Source organism: Poecilia reticulata, linkage group LG1 (assembly GCF_000633615.1).
Source record: "Poecilia reticulata strain Guanapo linkage group LG1, Guppy_female_1.0+MT, whole genome shotgun sequence".
In the NCBI taxonomy this organism is placed as follows: domain Eukaryota; kingdom Metazoa; phylum Chordata; class Actinopteri; order Cyprinodontiformes; family Poeciliidae; genus Poecilia; species Poecilia reticulata.
Window position 1 is genome coordinate 14,064,183 of NC_024331.1, and position 19,347 is coordinate 14,083,529.

Below are 19,347 nucleotides of genomic sequence, written 5' to 3' on the forward strand. Positions count from 1 at the left end.
TAAAAACTAAAATGAATGGTTACTTTACGCTGACACTAGCCACATGCATCACAGGTAGATTCTAGTAAAGCATTGATTAATGCCTGGTTTTAAAATTAGTTAATTGGACTTGTAGCCATTATTTTGTGCCCATATGGCTGGACACCACATGGCTGAACCCGATCGAACCGTTATTCCTTGGATTTCTGTCGGCTAATGTGCTCTCAGGTTTTGAAAATGGGCCGACAACTAGTGTAGTGTGCGCTGGACATTAGACTAAGGAAATGAGGAAGGGAGGGTCAGTGGAGAGCACCGGACCTGAGCCTTTTTTCATTCAGTGTCATCAATAGAAAGAATAAAAGGCAGGAAGAAACGATAAAGACGATAATTAAAATGAGGTCAATAGGTTTAATTTTTCGTGCGATTAATTGATTTATCGTTTATCGCGACAGGCCTACTTACAGGTTCAAAATCAATTTCCCATCTAAAGAATAATTCAATGTTTACTATTCATCTAGGAGTTGTGTGAAATCAATAAGCTGACAAGCCTTTTACAAAGACAGGAGCAGTGAATGTGATCAGCTAAATAAAATCACATTGACTACTTCCATTTCGACACTTTTCTTAATTTTGAACTAAATTAGCCAAAAAAGTATTGCCAAGTGCTTCATGATAATTTATAATCTTTATTATAACACCAAGTTTGAAAGCAGTGATCATTAAAGATATGCAGATTTACAAGACCTTATTTAGGCAGTGACATTAAGCAGCATAATTACATTTTGTTGGTGAGCTTTATTAACAACCGAACGCTACTAAAACGTAAAAAAAGACATTTCTGTAGACAACGGTAAACAGGGGAGTAGTAAAAAACATCTATTTACACGAACAGATACATGAGGTGACCACAGGATGAGACACTTGTCTCCATAAGCATCTTTTGACTTCTCCGCTTGTCTCAGTCTCAGTGTGTTCACACTTTTCTCCTTTAAGGTTCTTGGATCCATCTCCAATTTCCAGGCAGTTCCAAGCCAGAATCTTAATTTGCGCCGTCTGAGCTCGCACACACTTCATCCCTTTGGGAAAAGAGCAGCTTCTCTCCTTCTCCGGCCTTTCACAGTCAGTGTGTCGCAGCCAGCGTGGCCAGAACGCCGGGCCCAGGTCTACCCACCGGTGGTGTAGTTTACACGCTGCCGAGTTCACCAGCCAACCTCTGAATGTTTCTGCAATACCACAGGGAAGAGAACTGAGGTTCAGGTCTGCAGCTTCTTTCTCCAGTTTCTGTAGACGAATTGCTTCAGCCTCTTTGAGCTTTGGAGAACTACGGCTTAGCTTTTTTGCCAAGGCGGTGAGCTGAGAGTCTGAGAAAGACTCGCTTCCAGAGGCGGCTTCTGAAGGCCGATCCACAGCCATCCACAACGGGTCAAAGTTGGATCCCAAGAGGTGAAATAGACGAGAAGGGCGCAGATGTCTTTGTTTGGGGTTGCAGCGATGGTCGTCAGTGTTTGTCACCAGGTTGAACGGACGGATCGGCTGAGAGTAGGCAGGCAGGCTGGCTCTCAGCTGCAGAAACGGCGAATCCCAGTCCATGTCCTCCTGGCTTTTATCGACTGTCCCATTCGGAAGCTGAATTGAAATGTTAAATGTAAGGGCCATGGAAACGTGTAAAAGAACAGCGAGACTCCATCTGAACCGAGCAACAACGCGTAATGCTGTGCACACGGTCCACATTATGCAGGGCACCAAGTAAATGAATACTTGTCAGTCTAGTCCCTCTTTAAGAGAGCGTATGTTTTGGTACCTCTGGGACTCTGAGTACCCAAAGTCAGACATCCTTGAGCTTTAAAACAATAACATGCCAAATTTAGACAAACATGATATAGTGTGCTCAAAAAGTACAAGTTCCCACACCTCATTTAAGCCTCCAATATTCCAAACAGCCAAATTCTTGAGAAAAATCGTGTCTCTCACTTTTTCATCATTTTTGTCCTCTTACTTAAATCAACTCTTTTTATCCATCTCTAATTCCACATTTCAATTTGTGTGAGATGAAACGTTAAAGCTAAACAATCTTGACTTCTGACCAAAAGGTTATAATTGTGATTGCATCCATTTACTAAATTGGTTAATGAAAGTTGCGAATTCTAAATATATAGGTATATATTTATATATTTTTTAAGAATACAGATGCCTTCACCCATTTTATTACCCAGAATGTCATGCATTTATCTTGGGATTTGAAATTCTGCTTTGGTTTTTAATAAAAACATTGTTGGACTTTATTTATAAATCAATCTGGATGAAGTAAAAAAAAAAAAGACCAAAAAGCTTATTCTAGTAATTAAAAAGCTCAACTTATAACGTGTTCATTTTCATTTATTCTGTTAATACAGCTAATAGAGAATGAATAAACCGACCTCAGAAAACAAGTACATAAGTTATGTATTTTTAATCACAGAAATATTGCTTTACCACAAAGTATGCTGATATTTGTGTTAATCACTAAATCAGTGCAGTTTAATGAAATGTGCCTCCATGTCAATTAGACAAGAAAAACGTAATTAAAAATATACTAGATCTGACAATCCACTGTTTTTTTCTATTTTACTTAAATCTGTCAGTTCTTAAATTTTGTGATAAAATATATATATAAACACGTGTGTGTGTGTGTGCACGCTAATCTCCAACAAGGATTAAAGGCAGGGGTCACGTTTTATTTTACTTTTTTTCTTCAAAATAAAAATACTTTCAAATAAAAAGCTCTACATGTTTGGGGAACAGCTCCCCGTTTATTTTTGATCCCACTAAATCATGCCTCTGGTTTGAAGGCACATCATCAAATAGATTTTATACATCGTTATTTGCAATTACTTAACTATACAGGCTAAGGTTTTTTTGTTCACATTGACATTATAGTAAACTTTAAATAGAGTTACATAAAGTTGTGTGTATGTACATGGAAACAGCAGATTTATAAGGAAATAAAGCATTTACTGTATAAAATTAGTTGATTATGCGGTTTGTGTACATTCATGTATCACTGTTGATCTGAGGTTTTCTTTAAAGAGAGAAGAGCTGGTCGTGCGTGGCGTCCTGTTGCTTGGCGGCCTGCGCCTGAGGTCTTGGTGTGGAGGGCGGCACGTTGCGAATTGAAAGGCTACCGTGGTCTGCCGCCTTCGCCCGATCGTCCAGAAACTTGTCAAACTCTAAAGAGACGTGGGTTTTATAAACTCCTCTTTAGAAAAGCAGATTCAATGTTGGGAAATATTTTATTTGAACAGCTAAAGAGACAGAAACATACCTTCACTGGAGACTCCTTCACAAACCGACGACTCGCCCTCCTGCTATTTTAAAACACAAACGGTAAATACCGCGCTGTACCTTCATCACCCGCCGATGTTAAATACGCAGCGAGAGGTCCGGACCTACCAGATCTGAAGATAACCATTTGTCAATGTCATTCTGCGAAGCGGTTTTCTCTGGCACCATCTAAAATGAAACGCAAAAAAAACAACAAAAAAAACGGAACGACTCAGCTACTGTTCTTATTTCAAGATGACGACGTTCCCTGTAAAGTTGATGAATGTCGTCGTGGAGCACACACCCCTCCTGTGACCTGCAGCCTCGAGTCCAGAGCTTCAGCGAGGCCTTCCACCGTCTCAGGATCTTCATACTTGACGCTAGACGCAAATACAGAAACTTCATTATGAAAATACAGTCTTGTTTTAAATTGAGCGACGGGTAAAAGGTTTTCATCACAAGCCTGGATTTATAACAAGTAATCAGTAGGAGAGAGAAAACATGTGCATACACAATCATGAACAAAATAATCAGCTTACCACTACTCTACTGCTTGAAAAGGAGCAGGAAGAAGCAAACACTTATTCATCCACACAAATAGATCACATAAAAAGATATTTGTGTGGATATGTCAAAACTATCAATATGGAAAATTGTGTCTGAATTGCTGTTTGCGCTATTACAAAATAACACTACCAATGAATCAACTTAGCCCCCTGCAGATATTTTCAGTGATGTAAATCATCGATTTATGAGAAGCATTTGAGAGAAAATGATGTAGCGCTGCTCACCTTTTCCTCTGTTCAGCCAAAGAGCTGCCTCTCGTCTGGGCAAACATGTCAAACTCCTCCTCTTCTTCTTCTGCAAAACAGAATTTCAGATGATAAAAAAACCCAGATAATATCCTGCTTCATTTCAAATAGCACAATAAATTTCTGTTTTCAATGCTCAGCATTATTCACTGCGACATTTGTTCAGATGCAGAAAGTCTTTTCGAAACATGTGATTCAGCCACAACATCCCTTTTGCTCCCAGAAATAAAGTTTTAGAAACTTCATTTTTGGGAACTTTTGTTTTAACAGAAGTTATACAAAGCTTACTCACTGTGATTGGCTGATGACTGGTGATTGGTCTGGGTGCTGACGGCTGGTTGGCTGGTTGCTGTGATCGTAGCGGGCTGTTTGTTGGTCGGAGGTTTGGCGCCGACGTCGATGAGATTTGGGCTACTTGCAGAGGCCTGGAAGGCAGTTGTGTCATATTTAATAACAGAGTGAAGACAGGATGAATGAAGAAACACATTTGAAATTAGTTTCAATACACCTTTTATTATTTTAAACGCATCAGACAACTTCTGATTATTTTTTTACCTGTTGCGTATTTGTACTTTGAGCCTTGCTCAGTCGCTCAAACCTGACAAAAAAAAAAATACAGTAGAAGGTTAAGTGCTGCAAATTTTTCAGTTAATGTCAACAATCCAGCGTGACCCGCGGCAGCCCACCTCTCGAAGCGAATGAAGACATTGTTGAGGTCGTCGTTCACCATGAGAAGCTCCTCCATAAATTCTTCGTCCACCAGCTGTGGGATCAGTTCAACCACACGACTCTGCATCTTCTTACACACCGAGAAAAGCTGCTGCTTGAGCAAACCAGCAGAAAGAGAGATTAATTGCTGCAGCTAATTTAAATGTTTATGCAACAGAAAATATGATCCTGGAGCTATAAGGAGCATATGATTTAATTTACTGTACACCTACTTCCGGATAGATTTTTAACTGTATCGCTTTTACTTTGAAATAAATATATAATATTTCCAACATGTTTCGTAAAATGTCTGAAGACATTAAATGACCAAACTAAGAAAAACTTTCTCTGTAGGTCGATGCCCTCCGAGGTTTTATGCTTTTCCTTGTAGTTTTTACTATAAAGTTGACAGAAAAGACACCTGCAAACAAGGATGAGTCTGAGATGACTAATGACAATTACCACATGCTTTTTCTTCAATAGCACAGGACTACGCTATTAGTTTGATAAGATCTATAATAATAAGTAGCTCAATAAGTGAGAAGGAACTGCTTCCAAATCAAACGGACTGTGACGTTTCAGCTGTATTAATAAAGTTAAAATAAAATTAGTTGTTGGTGGATAAATGTGCACCCAGATTTATAATTTTAAAAAAAAGATTTGACATTTTATTGTAAACTGGAACTGCAAAGAATAGACATCCGTATTTAGTTAGAGTCTGAGCGATAGACAGATGAGAAACAAATGAACCCACCTGCAGCAGCTCTGCGTCGTCTGCTGTGCTCTGTCCAGGCTTTAGTTCATTTAACATTTGAGACATTACTGCCAGGTTTCCTTTAACCAGGGCCAGCTCGCTCCGCAGCTTCCGCTCCTGAAATCCAACAAGATAATAAAAGCAAGAATTAAAAACAAGTCACAAAATTAGGTAAATTTTAGCTTTACCTCGTCAAGGTGCAAATAAAGGGCACATCTTGATATCTGGGCCAAAATTCAAACCTTTCATTTTCAAAATAAGAGCCTGCAGAATGGCAAAGAGCTCAACATCAAACTTGGCTTCCCTGGAGTTAGTCGTTAAACTATTACAAAACTATTTCTATTGCTTTGACTTGGATTTTGTTTGGGAAAAGCCAACATAAATAAATGTTTTCCAACAGTGTAGCAACTCTACCTGTTGAGCAGGGGCGGATCTACTGGGGTGGCAATGAGAGCCTTGCCAGCCCTTTTGCCACCCCAGCTGGCGACTATGAATTCAATAAATAGTTATGGGAAATCGGACATTAAGCGCATGAATCTGTTTTTCCGACAACATTGAATGCAACACAGTGCAACCTGACACCTACTGCTGAGTAGCGGGAAGTGCGAGAGAAGTACAGAGCGCGAGGCAGCAGCATTGATATGGATGGATATAAATTACTGGACTGGACATTACGTGACTTATCGTGCGCCACACATGCGCCATTGCTGTCCATTGAGTCAACATTATGGGTGGTCAGRAAAATACCACAGTCACGCAAAGAATCTGAAAAATGGACGCAATATTTAGCGGTTAATTCAACCCTATGAATTAGATAACAAGGKCTTCAGATTTAACAGGTGAGGAAAAAGTTTTAACTTAAAAGAAAATATGAGGAAAAAGTGAGCAGTGGGTCAGTTATGCTAGCCTAACTGTTGCTAGCTTTCTATTGACTTYGATTACCTTAACATGTGCTGCGCAGTTCGGTGTGTTTTGGTTCCGTTAGCACTAAAACAGGTCAACCCGCACACCAAGTCATCAGTAGAGCAGCTGTTTAAATCAACTAATCAACCACCCCTTTACTCAGGCGAAAACTTATTAATAATGACAATATAGACATCAAGCCTGACAGCATAATGCAACAGAGTGAATGTTATGTTTTGGGGTTTTTAATACGTTTTTGTGTGGGAAATGTTTGTTTTTTGGTGTCGATTCCCCTGATCGGTAATCTCTGCTCGTTGAGCTGTTGTCTGTCGGTTGCCATGGCAACGGGTCCACGTAAAGCCGACACACAGAGCGAGAAAAGGCAGAATAGAAGTGGTGTTTGGTTCTTCACCTGTATCAACTTTATTGTGGCACACTGTCTGCAGCCGCTGCAATTCCTAAAAGCTAAACAAGCGACAAAAACTGAACTAATCATCAAACTACGGCTCCTACAGCATATTTAAAATAAAATGATTGACCAATATAAGAGAAATTTGCCCCTTCTTGCATCTTGACAGAATTAACAGAAACAAAATTGTTTATAGATTTGTATCACGGAGAATTTTTCAGTTTTCTCCTCTTTATTTTAAGTCGTATTTAATAGATATATCTGATAACAAATGATGGCGCTACGAATATTTTTGTGACAGATTTCTGCTCGTCCTGCATTGGGATAAAATGGTTTTCTGGACATAACTCAATGAATCACATAGCGACTAATAGGCGCTGTCCAATCCAGTAATACATATCAATTAGCAGGAGTATGAAAGACATAAAAATAATTTAACTATAGTATATTTAATCCTCAGTGCTAAATGAAGCTCATTTTGAAACAATGCAAGTTAAAAACAATATTTTGCAACAAGTAAATCAAGTAAATTAAGTCCAATGTTAGGTCTGTGTAAGCTAAACGTGAGAATGAGACGTTTTTTTTAAATAAATATATATATATATATATATATATATATATATGTGTGCATGGTTGTGTGTCTTGTGTGTCTGCGACAGACTGGCGACCTGTCCATGGTGATCCCGCCTCTCGGCTGGAACGTTAGCTGGAGATAGGCACCAGCAACCCTCCCGACCCCACTAAGGGACAAGGGTGTAAAGAAAATGGATGGATATATATAATATAATATATATATATATACATACTGGCATATGCTGCCACCCCTGAAAAAAAATCCCTGCCACCCCATAAATATTTTTCTAGATCCGCCCCTGCTGTTGAGTATTTATAAAGTGTGTGGGTACATCTTAGGTGTGGGTAGATGTGAGGATATTTGATCCTGAAGGGTTAAGAGTTGCTGACTGCTTTCCATTAGAGAGAGTCCGTCTTCCCTACCTCAGATCTGTCGTTAAAACGATGTCTACAGTGATTTTCTGCTGCTACAAATTCTTGTAGTAGCTACATGTCATCACATGGGGGCAGAGCATAGTGGAGCTCCAACACAACACCTGTATTTTCCAGGTTTTGAGACTTTAAATATTCATGATTTTCAAACTTTTCGCAGCTCTAATGTGACATACATTTTCTCTGTACCTGAAAAATACATTTTGATGCCATCTAAACTAACTGCAAACTATAAATATATATTAATAATGAAAACAAGGACATGTAATAAAAATAAATCCAACCATGAAAGCTGAACTTTATATTTGGCTCATCACATTTACTATAATTGATGCAGGTGTGAACTCGAGAAGATTTAATGCAAATTTTAAATCAAAAAGTGCTTCAACAAATTTTGAAGCAGTTTTATTTTTTACATTTCCTCCTCAAACATGTTTATATTTTTAGTTTAACTGTACATATACCACATTGAAAGTGGACAACATTTTAAAATGATTTTTCATGAACTTTATTTTTACATCTCAAAACCTGGAATTTTAATAAAGTTTTGTCTAGCTTTCAGAGTCATAGTGGCCTTTGATTTAGACTAGAAAATTTCTTCAACTGAATAAAACTAAGAGAAAAAAAATTTGTATTGTAGTAATTTGGCTCAGTATTATAGTAATTTGAGGAGTTTATTTGAGAGGTGGGTGCAGATCTCCCAGTATGATCTTTTGTGGTAGTTAAAACTCAGTAAATCTGACCATAAAGGCGAGTATTTAAAATGTAATTTCAAGGCAGTTTCAGGACCACCCACCAGTTGTGGAGTGAGCGGGACCGGTCCATTACTGACTTGGACTGGAGATGAGGTATTTTGACTGGGGGCGGCGGCAGGAACTTGCTCTGGTGATGGACGTGTGGGAGCAGCGACGGAGGTCTCCTCAGGTGTCCCGTTCTCGGGGATACTCTGCAGGACACGACGAAGAGGTAAAATATACGGAGACGTTCATAGAAGCGTTCATGTGTGATAAACCTTCCAGTTAACAGCCAGGCTCACCCTGTTTGGAGTATGAATGGGTGACAGCGCGTCCAGGTCTGTCATAGGAAACTCCAGACCTCGCCGCCTTAGGTCATCATACACATGCACCACCCCCACCAGGGAGGGAGAGCTGCGAAATGCATCAGCCCATGACTAAAGATAAAGATATGGGAGTAGTTATGAACAGATGACTGACTTCATGCAGTTAGAGCCTCCAGATGACAAAGGAACAAGCAATAAGTGAAGCAACTTTGAGCAAGAGCAGAAAGGAACTGTTTTGCAACTCATTTTTAATGTAATCATATCTTCCAGTCAGCACAAAAGTCACAATTACTATATAGCAAAGAATAAAGAGCTACAGAAATCTCAAATACAGTGAGAGATAAAACTAATTTAGCCATAATCAAGTGACAGTTGAGTAAACTTTATGAACCAGACGGTCTTAAAACTGTTTCAGGCTGAAAGCACTTTTATAATCAGAACCAGTCACAATTATGCCACCCGTAAAATAACATCAGAGATGATCTCAGTTTGGAGAATCAGGAAGGAATGGAGGTAAAGTAGTGAATCTAACATCTGCTCAAGATAAAAGACTGAATTTCCATAAACTAAACCAATCAAAAACATAATGGAAGCTTTTGTAAATATTAAATTGAATACTTTTAACCTTTTATGACTTCAGTTCTTGGAACAAAGCTGATCACTTGGAAAAAAAAAAGTTGCTTCTGATGAAGATGAAAAGATTTTTATAATCAATAGATTTATAATGAATATAAAAGTTCCTGTTTGTCACATTTCACCTGACTGATTCAACAAAGGTAGTAAAGACGCTTGATAACAAGATGAGTCAATTGGACTCAGTTCCTGTCTGGAACGAACCTGTATGAGGCTGAGGACACGGTCATGCAGGGCTGTGGGGGGATTGAATTTGGGCAAAATGGAACGGACCAGGACCCCTTCAACAAACTCCTGTGAGGCCACCAAAACATGGAAGCGATGGCCACAGTTCTTTACACAAGTCTCAAGAACCTGCGAAAGCAAAACACAAAGCTAAAATTATGGCATATATTATTCATTACGCTATTATCGATATGTTCACTAAGTGGCTAAATGTTTATTTAACCGCTGGAAGAAATAGTGAAGCTAACATCCAATCTCTGATGATCATTCGGGTGTTTGACAGGCTCCCTGGCATCCCCACATTCCTCAGCCTGTGACCGCACACTTAATGTGTAATTATTACTCACAGTGAGAGCCAGCATAATCTCTCTGAAGTTCTTGTTTCCAACTATTCTTTTCTTAATGGCTTTGACGGCATCTCTGGGCCTGAGGGAAGAAATATTTGCATCAGCTGACCTTTGTTTATTGGTTTATTATCTTGAAATTTAAAAACAAAGAATAAATTGTTGCACAAGCAGATATCAGCTGATCAGAGATCAGAATCCAGCCAGTTTTTTTTAGTTTTTTAGTCTTTAAAAAATAATACATACCCCTCATCCGTCTCATTGATTATGTCACATATCTCTATGTTGAGTCCCCAGTCCTCCGACTGCAGAGAGCCGCTGGTTGCTCGATCTGTAAACAAACAGGGAACAAGGTGAAATTAAATATTAACTGAAGAACCGATTTAGAGATACTACATTATGATTATAGCTGGGTTTGCAATACAAAAGTAGCCAACTTTACAAAACTGCTAACATATTCCATCATATTGTTCCTTGGATTTAGAAAAAACTCCATGAGTTTGTTCTAACTGGAATTTCTTACCCATATATTGCTGCATGCTGTCTGTCAGCTGGCTAAAAGAGGGCTGCTACACATTTTCCTTTCTTAAAAGAAAGACTAATGATACAATTTTTATAAGTTTATGGCAGTGAAAGACAAAGGCAGATACGGTATGAAAACTAAAGTAGGACCAACCATCACTTCATACAAATACAGTAAGCCAGCTGAAAGTAGCTCGTGTTTTTCACAATCAACAACAAGCTGACTGTCCAGGCAGATAATCTGACTAATTAACCAATATCAGTTTAGGCACGTGGTATGCCATGATAGAGAATAAGATGATAAAACTATATTCTGCAAAATAAGTTCCAAAGTCAGAATTAAAAAATAGCAGATAAATGTTAGAAATAAATGTAGTAATCAATGTGATATATCATTTTCGCATCAATGGGGATAGTTGTTAACTTTCTGTTTTAAATACAAACAATCAGATCATGTTGTATATTTTTACAGGTGGTGGTGTATACGTAAGAATTTGTTGCTTATAGTTATGATATTGTGAAAATCTCCATTCACCCCATGCTAAACTGGTTCTCTTAGGTTCTCTTAAAAAAAATGATGTCATACTTTGCTTCTACACACCGACACAATTTCACAAGGTACTAAGAAAACTGTGTCACACACAAGCTTTTACAAACCTTGTTGCAGGCATTTTTAAAAAATTTTGCTTTATTCTGAGTCTGAATTTAGCTAATGATTCCTCCAATCCTCACACTTGCAATTTTTTTCTAAAAAGTTGTCCTCATTGAAATGTCAAATACAGCCTGTAGACTCACAGAGGACACACCTACATTAACACAGATTTGAGGTCAACTACAGCCACCTGTAGTTTTATAGCAGGACATAAACAGGCACATCATTGTAAGAGTTGTTCTTTTAAGGAGCTTTTAATAAAAATGTATGCATTTTCTCCACTTTGCCTAATGTGTTAAGAACAAAGAGAAAACTGAAATTTGTATCGTCATGTAGAGAAACCATGAAAGAAAGAGAAAGAGCCATTTCTGCAATAGCTCCACCTATAGAAATTTTAAGACCCTTGAAAAAACCAAGATCAGGCTTTAAGTTTTATAAACACTTATCCATATTTTCTACAATTGCATAATCCTTGCATGAATAGAATAGGCTTTTACAATGATGGTTAACTTAAAATATACTTTCTTGATTAGAACTTGGTGAACTGAAGCCTTTCCAATTGTATGGTAAACTAAGAATCTAAAAATATTCTTCTGTCCTTTACATAATGCTGCCCCTAAACAAATTTTCCCCAGCTTCTGTTGTATCATAATAATTTCTACAGTGGAGTGGATCCAGTATTTAAGGAAAATCAACTTCTGAACCATGAGATGTTGACAGGAGCTTACACAATCGTCGGCAAACAAGGTCAACTTTGTTTAGTTCTGGATTATGGAAGTGGCCTGTGAGAAGCTTTAAAGGTTTATCTCTTATCTGAGGAAGATAAAACTGTAGGAGTCCTCGTTTACAATAAATCCAGATTACTTAGGAAAAGATAGCAGCTTGTCCAAGAGGGGCCAAGATCAAAGTGGCTAATAAGTCAATTTTCCTTTATTTACAGTGTAAATTGCATCACTGACAATCTTCCTGTGTGAAACACGGACTGAGAATTGGACATACAAAGTGTTTCTGGTCAGAGTAACTTCTGATCTAAGCGTAAATTGGTATAAAATGCAAAATGTAAATTATTTTATTGATTTTTTTACTCTGCTTTGCTTTTCTAAGTTACATGTTCCGCTCTGAATATGTGTTTGATGCAGGAAGACCTTTAGTGGCGCGCCACCTCCCACCTCCATTTCCTGAATAAAAATAGCCACTTCTTTTGTAAATGACCATCTAATGCAAAGCTGAATACAATTCAAAAATGTGTAACATAATGTTTCCACAAACTGCTATGGTGTTTTGTGATTGTTTTATGAAAGTTGAACCTGCTGTTAGCTCCAGCCTCAGACACAAACTGATCTGGATTTACACCTATTGAATCTGTGCTGCAATAAGGTGTTAACTGCTTGTAAACTTTTGACTGAACTTCCGCTCGTAATTTCACCCGAGCTGCTCATTCACCAACCCTGTCTACGTTAGGCTTGGGCCAATTCAATTACAGTTTCAAAACCACTACAGTTTTTTTTAATCATGTTTAAAGTCTTTTTAAACTGAACTGCTTGCCAGCTGGCTGAACAAGGCCCAATACATTTTTATTGTCTCTCACTGATTTTAATAATGAAAATACAATATTTTGCAGTAATGAATGGGACATTTTGACTGAATGAAAGCACAGTTACAAATCAGTGAACTCACATTCACTATAACCAGTTTAAAAAAAGGCTTCAGTGTTTGTCAACATAATCTGAAGGACATAAATCCAGTTTTTAAACCACTGTAACTTCCCTAATTTTTTTATACCTACTAAGGTAATTTTGGCATCATTTGAAAATGTGTGTTTTGGAATGTGAATCTTCACCATATTATAGACATATTTTATAAGAATTGCGTCTAGAAACTCAAATAAATCTTTCAGCCAACAAGGTCAACCTTTAACTTTTTTCCTTTGCAGTATTTTGAAATCAAGGCCAGCTTTCTTGCACTCCACCCTTCTCATAAGTCTCTAAATCCCATTCCTCACCAGCCAATTACGCCTCACCAAACCCTCAACCTTGCTTTGCTCAATCCACATGTAGGCAACTCTTTCAGATTCCCTCCCTCTCCCTTGCTCTGGCCTCCTCCGGCTGCCTCCACTTCATGTGACTGTCAGCTGCTTGTGTTCACATTTGCCTCAGAACTAGCTCACATATATGTGCAGGAGAGTGAGAGGATTAAAAAGGAGGAAGGAAGGGTTCAGATGGGTGTGCGGGCGCTACTCATGACTGATCTGACACTGCGCCATTCTCCAGGCATCAGCTGCTGAATGAATGAATGTGAAAGCGGCTCACAGAGCTTAGGAGTAAATGTGTGGTTTAAATCTGCACAAAAAGAAAATAATATGTTGAAACAAATCCGTTACTTTCGCTGTGAACGATGTGAAGCTGCAGCTTTATGGAAATACTTCACAGACTGCGGAAGTGTGCGGAAACAATAAGCTGAATGCTGATTGCCTTAACTAGCCGTTACTCAATGAGCACTGACCAATCGTATACGAGAATTAAAAAACGGTCCCACCTCCGTCTGAGTCACTGCCTCTTAAACTTATTTGTTATTTTTGTACAAATATGGACAATTTCGGAGTAAGTCACGAACATAAAAACCGCCTTTTGCACCAATACAACCCAAGGGACGTTTGTATTAACCACCGAAATCTTGAAACATGTCGAAACACATCTCGAATGACACAAATGACTACAAAAAAACACAGCTGTTAATATGTTTAAGAAAAAATAAATCTCACCGATTCTCTGTCCGACGGGCGTTGAAAATGGGTTTCCGAGGAGAAACTCCATGGTCTCCCCGAGAGAAAACATCCTGGGAACCTAGAGCTGGTTGTTCACCGTTAAAGCAAATGTAAACAGGTTTCAAGACTCACTGACCGCCGTGTTTCCTTTTTCTTTCAGAAGCAGCCACTGCTTGCAGAGGTGCACTAGCTCTGTGGGAGGTCACGTGAAAACTCACGGAAGCACACACACACACACACACACACACACACACACACACACACACACACACACACACACAGACATATGCGCGCGCGCACACACATGCACCTCTGATCACATTATCAGTTTACTGTCCAACAAAGTTTCTCTCAACAACCATCTGTTATTTTGCAGAAGTGTAGAAACATTCATCAACAATTAATTACAAACTTAGTTGAGGAAGAAGTATTGTGCTTATATATTTTTTAATGAAACCTAAACTTTTTTCCCCTCCAAAATATAAATCTATATTCTTTATAAATACCTTGTTATATATACTTGTTTGTTTTAAGTAAAAATATTGGTTTTAAATTACAGCAAGTGTGTTGCAGCACTTGCTGTAATTTACAGCATATTTCTCACAATCACATTTTTTTCTTGTGTTCTTAATTTTGTTATGTTTGTGTAATTAATTCTAAATATATCAGGGGTGTTAAGTTATACTGATAGATACTTGTCACACTCCTTTCCTGTTTATGGAAAGGACAAAGCTTTTCATGTTTTGTGACTTTACAACCAAAACGTTCGATGTATGGGATTTTATGTCAGCACAAAGTTGCGCATGTTTGTGAAGTAAATGAAAAAAGTATACAGAGGTTTATATGTTTTAAAAGAACATTTGAAATGTATGACATGAATTAGTTTTCAGCCTTAGTTTGTACTTAGTGGAACCACCTTTGAAGCTGCAAGTCTGTTTGGGTATGTCTTCCATTTGCCCATCAGATTGGATTGTTTCCCCATTCCTCTTCGCAAATTATCCAAAATTCAGTCAGAATTGATAAAAAAAAGTTTGTGAATACTATTGTTTAGGGCTGTGTAATAATATCAATTTTGCGATATATATTGATATTTTCTTTCCTAGAAAAAAATCGATATTCATCCGCAAGTATCGTAACATCCARYTGTCACCTTGCTCACTCACTGCTTGCTTCGCCGGGAGAGTGATTAGGTCATCAGGCTTAGAGTGATTCCTTCAGATGTTAAGTGTAAAGGTTAAAAAGGTATTCTTTACTTTACAAATGCATGTAAGCTACAGTTTGTACTGTTTCAATTAAAAGAAACGTTTTATCACCACTTCTTTAATTCATTTTGTCCAGCTGTTGACTTTAAGTCTGTGTCCATGTCCATGTAGTAGGTGGTTTTAATCAGTTTTCAGTTAAATTAATTCAATCCAACTCTATAACGGTCACAAAATGTCACCAAAATCACCCTGTCCCTCTAAAATCCTTCAGAAAATCGCAAATGTGTATTGAATTGTATTGTTTGCTGAATGTCGCAATATATATCGTATTGTGAGCAGAATATTGTGTATTGTATCGTATCGTGAGATTCTTGTATCACTACAGCCCTACTATTTTTAAAGTTCTGCCAAGATTTCTTAATCATATTTATGTGATCCTTTTTCATAAGGATGAAGAAGCTTTAATCTGTGTGTCTTTAAGCATGTGTGCTTACAGTTCCTGTGTTCTGCTGGAAGATGATTTTCTGTCCCAGCTTCAAGTCTTTTGGAGCTTCTAACTGATTTCTTATTACCATTTATTTACCTTCATCCATCTTCCTCTCAGCTCTGAGACACTTCTCTGTCCCTCCTGAAGAAATGTCCACAGCATGATGCTTCTCCTCCTGTCAGTCACTGTGTAGTAAGTCACTATGTGGTCAGAATGATGATCAGTTATCTTTAAACACTTGATCACTAAGGAATTGGTCGCATAACTTACCAGTGCTGCTGTCTAAGGAGCAATGAGGGATTTTTCAGATTTTTATTTGTAAATTATATATATTTTTTAAATTATTCCATTTCACATCTCTGTACTGCTTTCCATTGGTATGCCATGCAAATTGCTAATAAAATACAATAAGTTTGCAATTATAATGTGGTAATGAAATACTTTTGCAATTACGTGTACGTGTGTTAAAAAAAGAAAAAGGCAGACTGTCTAACAAGAATAAGTCATTAAGTTTTCTATTAAGATGCATGTAGTTTCATGTCTCGCTCAAGACAGAAATGAAACAAGCTGGACCAGTTTGACAACACTCGATATGAAGCACCTCAGATTTCAAAAGATTATGTTTTGCTTGAACATTAAGTCAAACCACAACTAGCTGGTGGGCCTCTACAGATTATATTACTTTGGCTAAAGTGACCTCCAATGCTTTGTCAGAGATGTTATAAGCAGCCATTGTTTACACAGAACCCCTGCAGCACCAAGCTAGAAAGATATCAGAGGAGAAAGCATGTTTTCCTCTCCATCGGTTTTACCAAGAGTGCAGCAAAAACCCGTTTATTTAAATATTTCTTCTGTTTTTGCATGCTGTTGACGTTGCTTTTTTAGGATAATACCAATTCAGATATCAGACAAGAACATCCTAAGTAAAAATTTTTAGAAACCGTTTTTAAATAAATTCCTCTTTTGAAGGAATTTATTTTTTTTATTATGTATTTTCCAGTGATTTTATTGCTAGATCAATGTTGCTTTCAGCTGTTACAGAAATGCTCGTAGCAAACATAGCACTGCACCTTTAATTCAACCAAATTACCAGGTTCACAACAAGCACATCATATAAATATCATTATAAAATATTGAAGGAAAAAGACTGAGCATTTTGTTGATTAAACCTGCAGATAAAACATTATCATACTGTTCCCTGGAGATGGCGGGTCAAACAACATCTGACATTTACTTTGTCACTGAAACACTGTCTTCATATTTATATTCCATATATGCATATAAACACTTTAGGAGCCATTTTTCCATAAAGTTCAGTAAAACTGTAGCAATGTTGGAGCACTACTACTACGTGTGACGACTTTTTGTGTTTTTGCATTACCACCACAAGGTGGAGGCAGTGGCGCAACTACACATTATTCAGGTGGATGCGAAAACACAGATCCCCCCCCCCCCAAAGGGAAGGAACGTCAGGGCGAAGGAGCAATGCTCACTCGCTCTCTCTTTCCATTAGCATAGTAGCAGGAATTGACGTCTGAGGTGAAAAATATATATCAGTGTGAAAATAATTTCCAAAATCTTTGTGGTGTGGTTGCTTGACCCAAGTGGGTCTGAGTATCTCAGGAATTGGACATATACAGGGTTTCCACTCACAGCAGATTCAAATAGTAGAAAAAAAAATTATACAGTATATGTCCATAAAACATGTGGATAAAACATGTTGATTTCAGAAATCAAAGGAGAATGGCCAGACAGGTTTAAAATCTAAAAACGCAACATAATCTCAATTTACCCCTTTTTACAAGCAAAGCATGACAAATACAACATGTAAAACACACAGTTGAGCTACAGCTAGAGAAAACCGCCTGGTGTCCCAACAGCACCAGCCACAAACACCAAACTGACTCCAGAAAACTGGACAATAACCAACTGGAGAAACGTCTGATGAGCATCATTTTCTGCTGCAAAGAAACAGGCCGCAGGGTCAGAATAAGCCATACATAAAGGAACAAATCCATTTTCCTTGTGTTAACAGCCCAGATTGGTGCTGTTGGTGTAATGGTGTAATGGTGTGGCAGATAATTTGCTGGTTTGGACTCTTCAGAACTAGTCAACCATTGTTTTACCTGAGCATTGTTGTTTTTATAACCACAGTGTAGCCATCTTCATATGGCTACTTTCAACAGGAGCATATACTATGTGACAATAATCTCAGAATGGTTTCTTGAGCGATGGAAACAGCAGATTCTCATGATCAGCTGTTAAATTTGTAGAATGTTCAGAATATTTATGAAACCTTTTTAAATGTGCCACAAAAAGTCAAGGTGGTTCTGAAGGTTGAAGGGTTTCAACCTGGTACTACCTAATTATCTAGTGTACTTTACCTCCAACAGGTTCTGTGTTCGCCCTGAGGTCTCCTTCGATTGGGACAACAGACAACAATAATCTACTGAAAATAAAAGCATCCTGTACTTTTTCTGTCAACAATTGAATCCTTTAATTCTTGAATAGTTTTGCTGAAAAAGCAGTGAACTTTTATGTTACTGTTAAAATGTTGATCCAAGTTCAAACCTACCTTACTCACAATATCACGGTGAAAAGAAACTACACTCTCTATTAATTCAAGTGGCTTAACATGTAAATGATCTGGCGTTTCCCGGGTTATGAAATAGTTTAAACCCGACCTCTCGTGGCTTTGTAACTATACATCACCTTTTCATCCCTTCCTATTAATCTTGTACTTGCAAACAAACCACTTTGTATCAGTGCACCCAAGCCACTACCGATCAGTGTGTTTTTAGTTGTAGGAATCAATTGAGAAAAAAAAAGTTCATAAAAATAATAACATTAATGCATGTTATAATTCAGTTGTACTGCATTTTTATAAACTTTGATTGTCGTTAAGGACAGTAGATTCTTAACAAATATGGCAAATTGGAGGAATCGCCTTGTAGATGTTTTCTATCTGTTATTATTTGTTGGCATCACGGCTCTTTCTTCTTACAGTAGGCTGTCATTAATACTTCATTGTTCTTTCACAGTCGGCACGAAACATTCTGTTTGTGGGTGAACTGACGCATTGGTTGGACTCCCACAGAGGACGGCATCATACTGTGCCAAAAAAGACAGAAAAAGTGTGACATGACCAAACTAGGAACAACCACCAACACTTTAAGGGACTGTGGACAATTGGTAAAGGAAAACAAACGCTGTGTCATCAGCACAGGTTTGGTCGAAGATGTAATCAGACCAGGGGCAGCATTGAGATGTTGATTAAAAGTGCCCCGAGAACTTAACCTTGAGGAATCCCACGCAAAAGTTTTAGTTCAAATGTGTAACTTCTAAAATGACAGAAGGCAGAGCTAATCCAACCAACTCTGTTTAAAACCAGAGGGCCCTGGACCGAACATAATGCAGCCTATGGAAGTACGGAATAAGAGTTTGTGTCCAGCAGTGGTGGAGAAAGTACTCAAAAAATGTACTTAAGTAAAAGTACAAATACACAGACACAAATGTACTCAAGTAAAAGTAAAACTACCACATTAGCATTTGTACTTAAGTAAAAGTAAAAAAGTACTGGCTTTTAAA

At 38.0% G+C, this 19,347-nt stretch overlaps 2 protein-coding genes across 4 annotated transcripts; both read right to left on the minus strand.

Moving 5' to 3' along the window:
* Positions 1-645: 645 nt before the first annotated feature.
* Positions 646-1,753, minus strand: LOC103464450 (noggin-3-like). Its single transcript, XM_008408567.2, has one exon. The coding sequence runs from the start codon at positions 1,708-1,710 to the stop codon at positions 856-858; it is 855 nt and encodes a 284-aa protein (XP_008406789.1). The 5' UTR covers positions 1,711-1,753; the 3' UTR covers positions 646-855.
* Positions 1,524-14,282, minus strand: LOC103464456 (target of Myb protein 1). Of its 3 annotated transcripts, XR_533662.1 has the most exons (16): positions 14,068-14,281; positions 10,379-10,463; positions 10,136-10,214; positions 9,768-9,917; positions 8,907-9,041; positions 8,667-8,816; positions 5,554-5,670; positions 4,778-4,911; positions 4,647-4,689; positions 4,384-4,516; positions 4,071-4,140; positions 3,584-3,659; positions 3,409-3,468; positions 3,281-3,323; positions 2,974-3,185; positions 1,524-1,605 (listed from the first exon to the last, which is right to left on the minus strand). XR_533662.1 is itself a non-coding variant. In XM_017308349.1 (15 exons), the coding sequence occupies exons 1-15, from the start codon at positions 14,138-14,140 to the stop codon at positions 3,040-3,042; spliced, it is 1,491 nt and encodes a 496-aa protein (XP_017163838.1). In that variant the 5' UTR covers positions 14,141-14,282; the 3' UTR covers positions 2,743-3,039. The 3 variants fall into 3 exon arrangements, 2 of the variants coding, with proteins under 2 accessions (XP_017163838.1, XP_008406800.1); XM_017308349.1 differs by lacking the exon at positions 1,524-1,605 and having other exon boundaries at positions 2,743-3,185; positions 3,281-3,320; positions 14,068-14,282; XM_008408578.1 differs by lacking the exon at positions 1,524-1,605 and having other exon boundaries at positions 2,743-3,185.
* Positions 14,283-19,347: the final 5,065 nt, after the last annotated feature.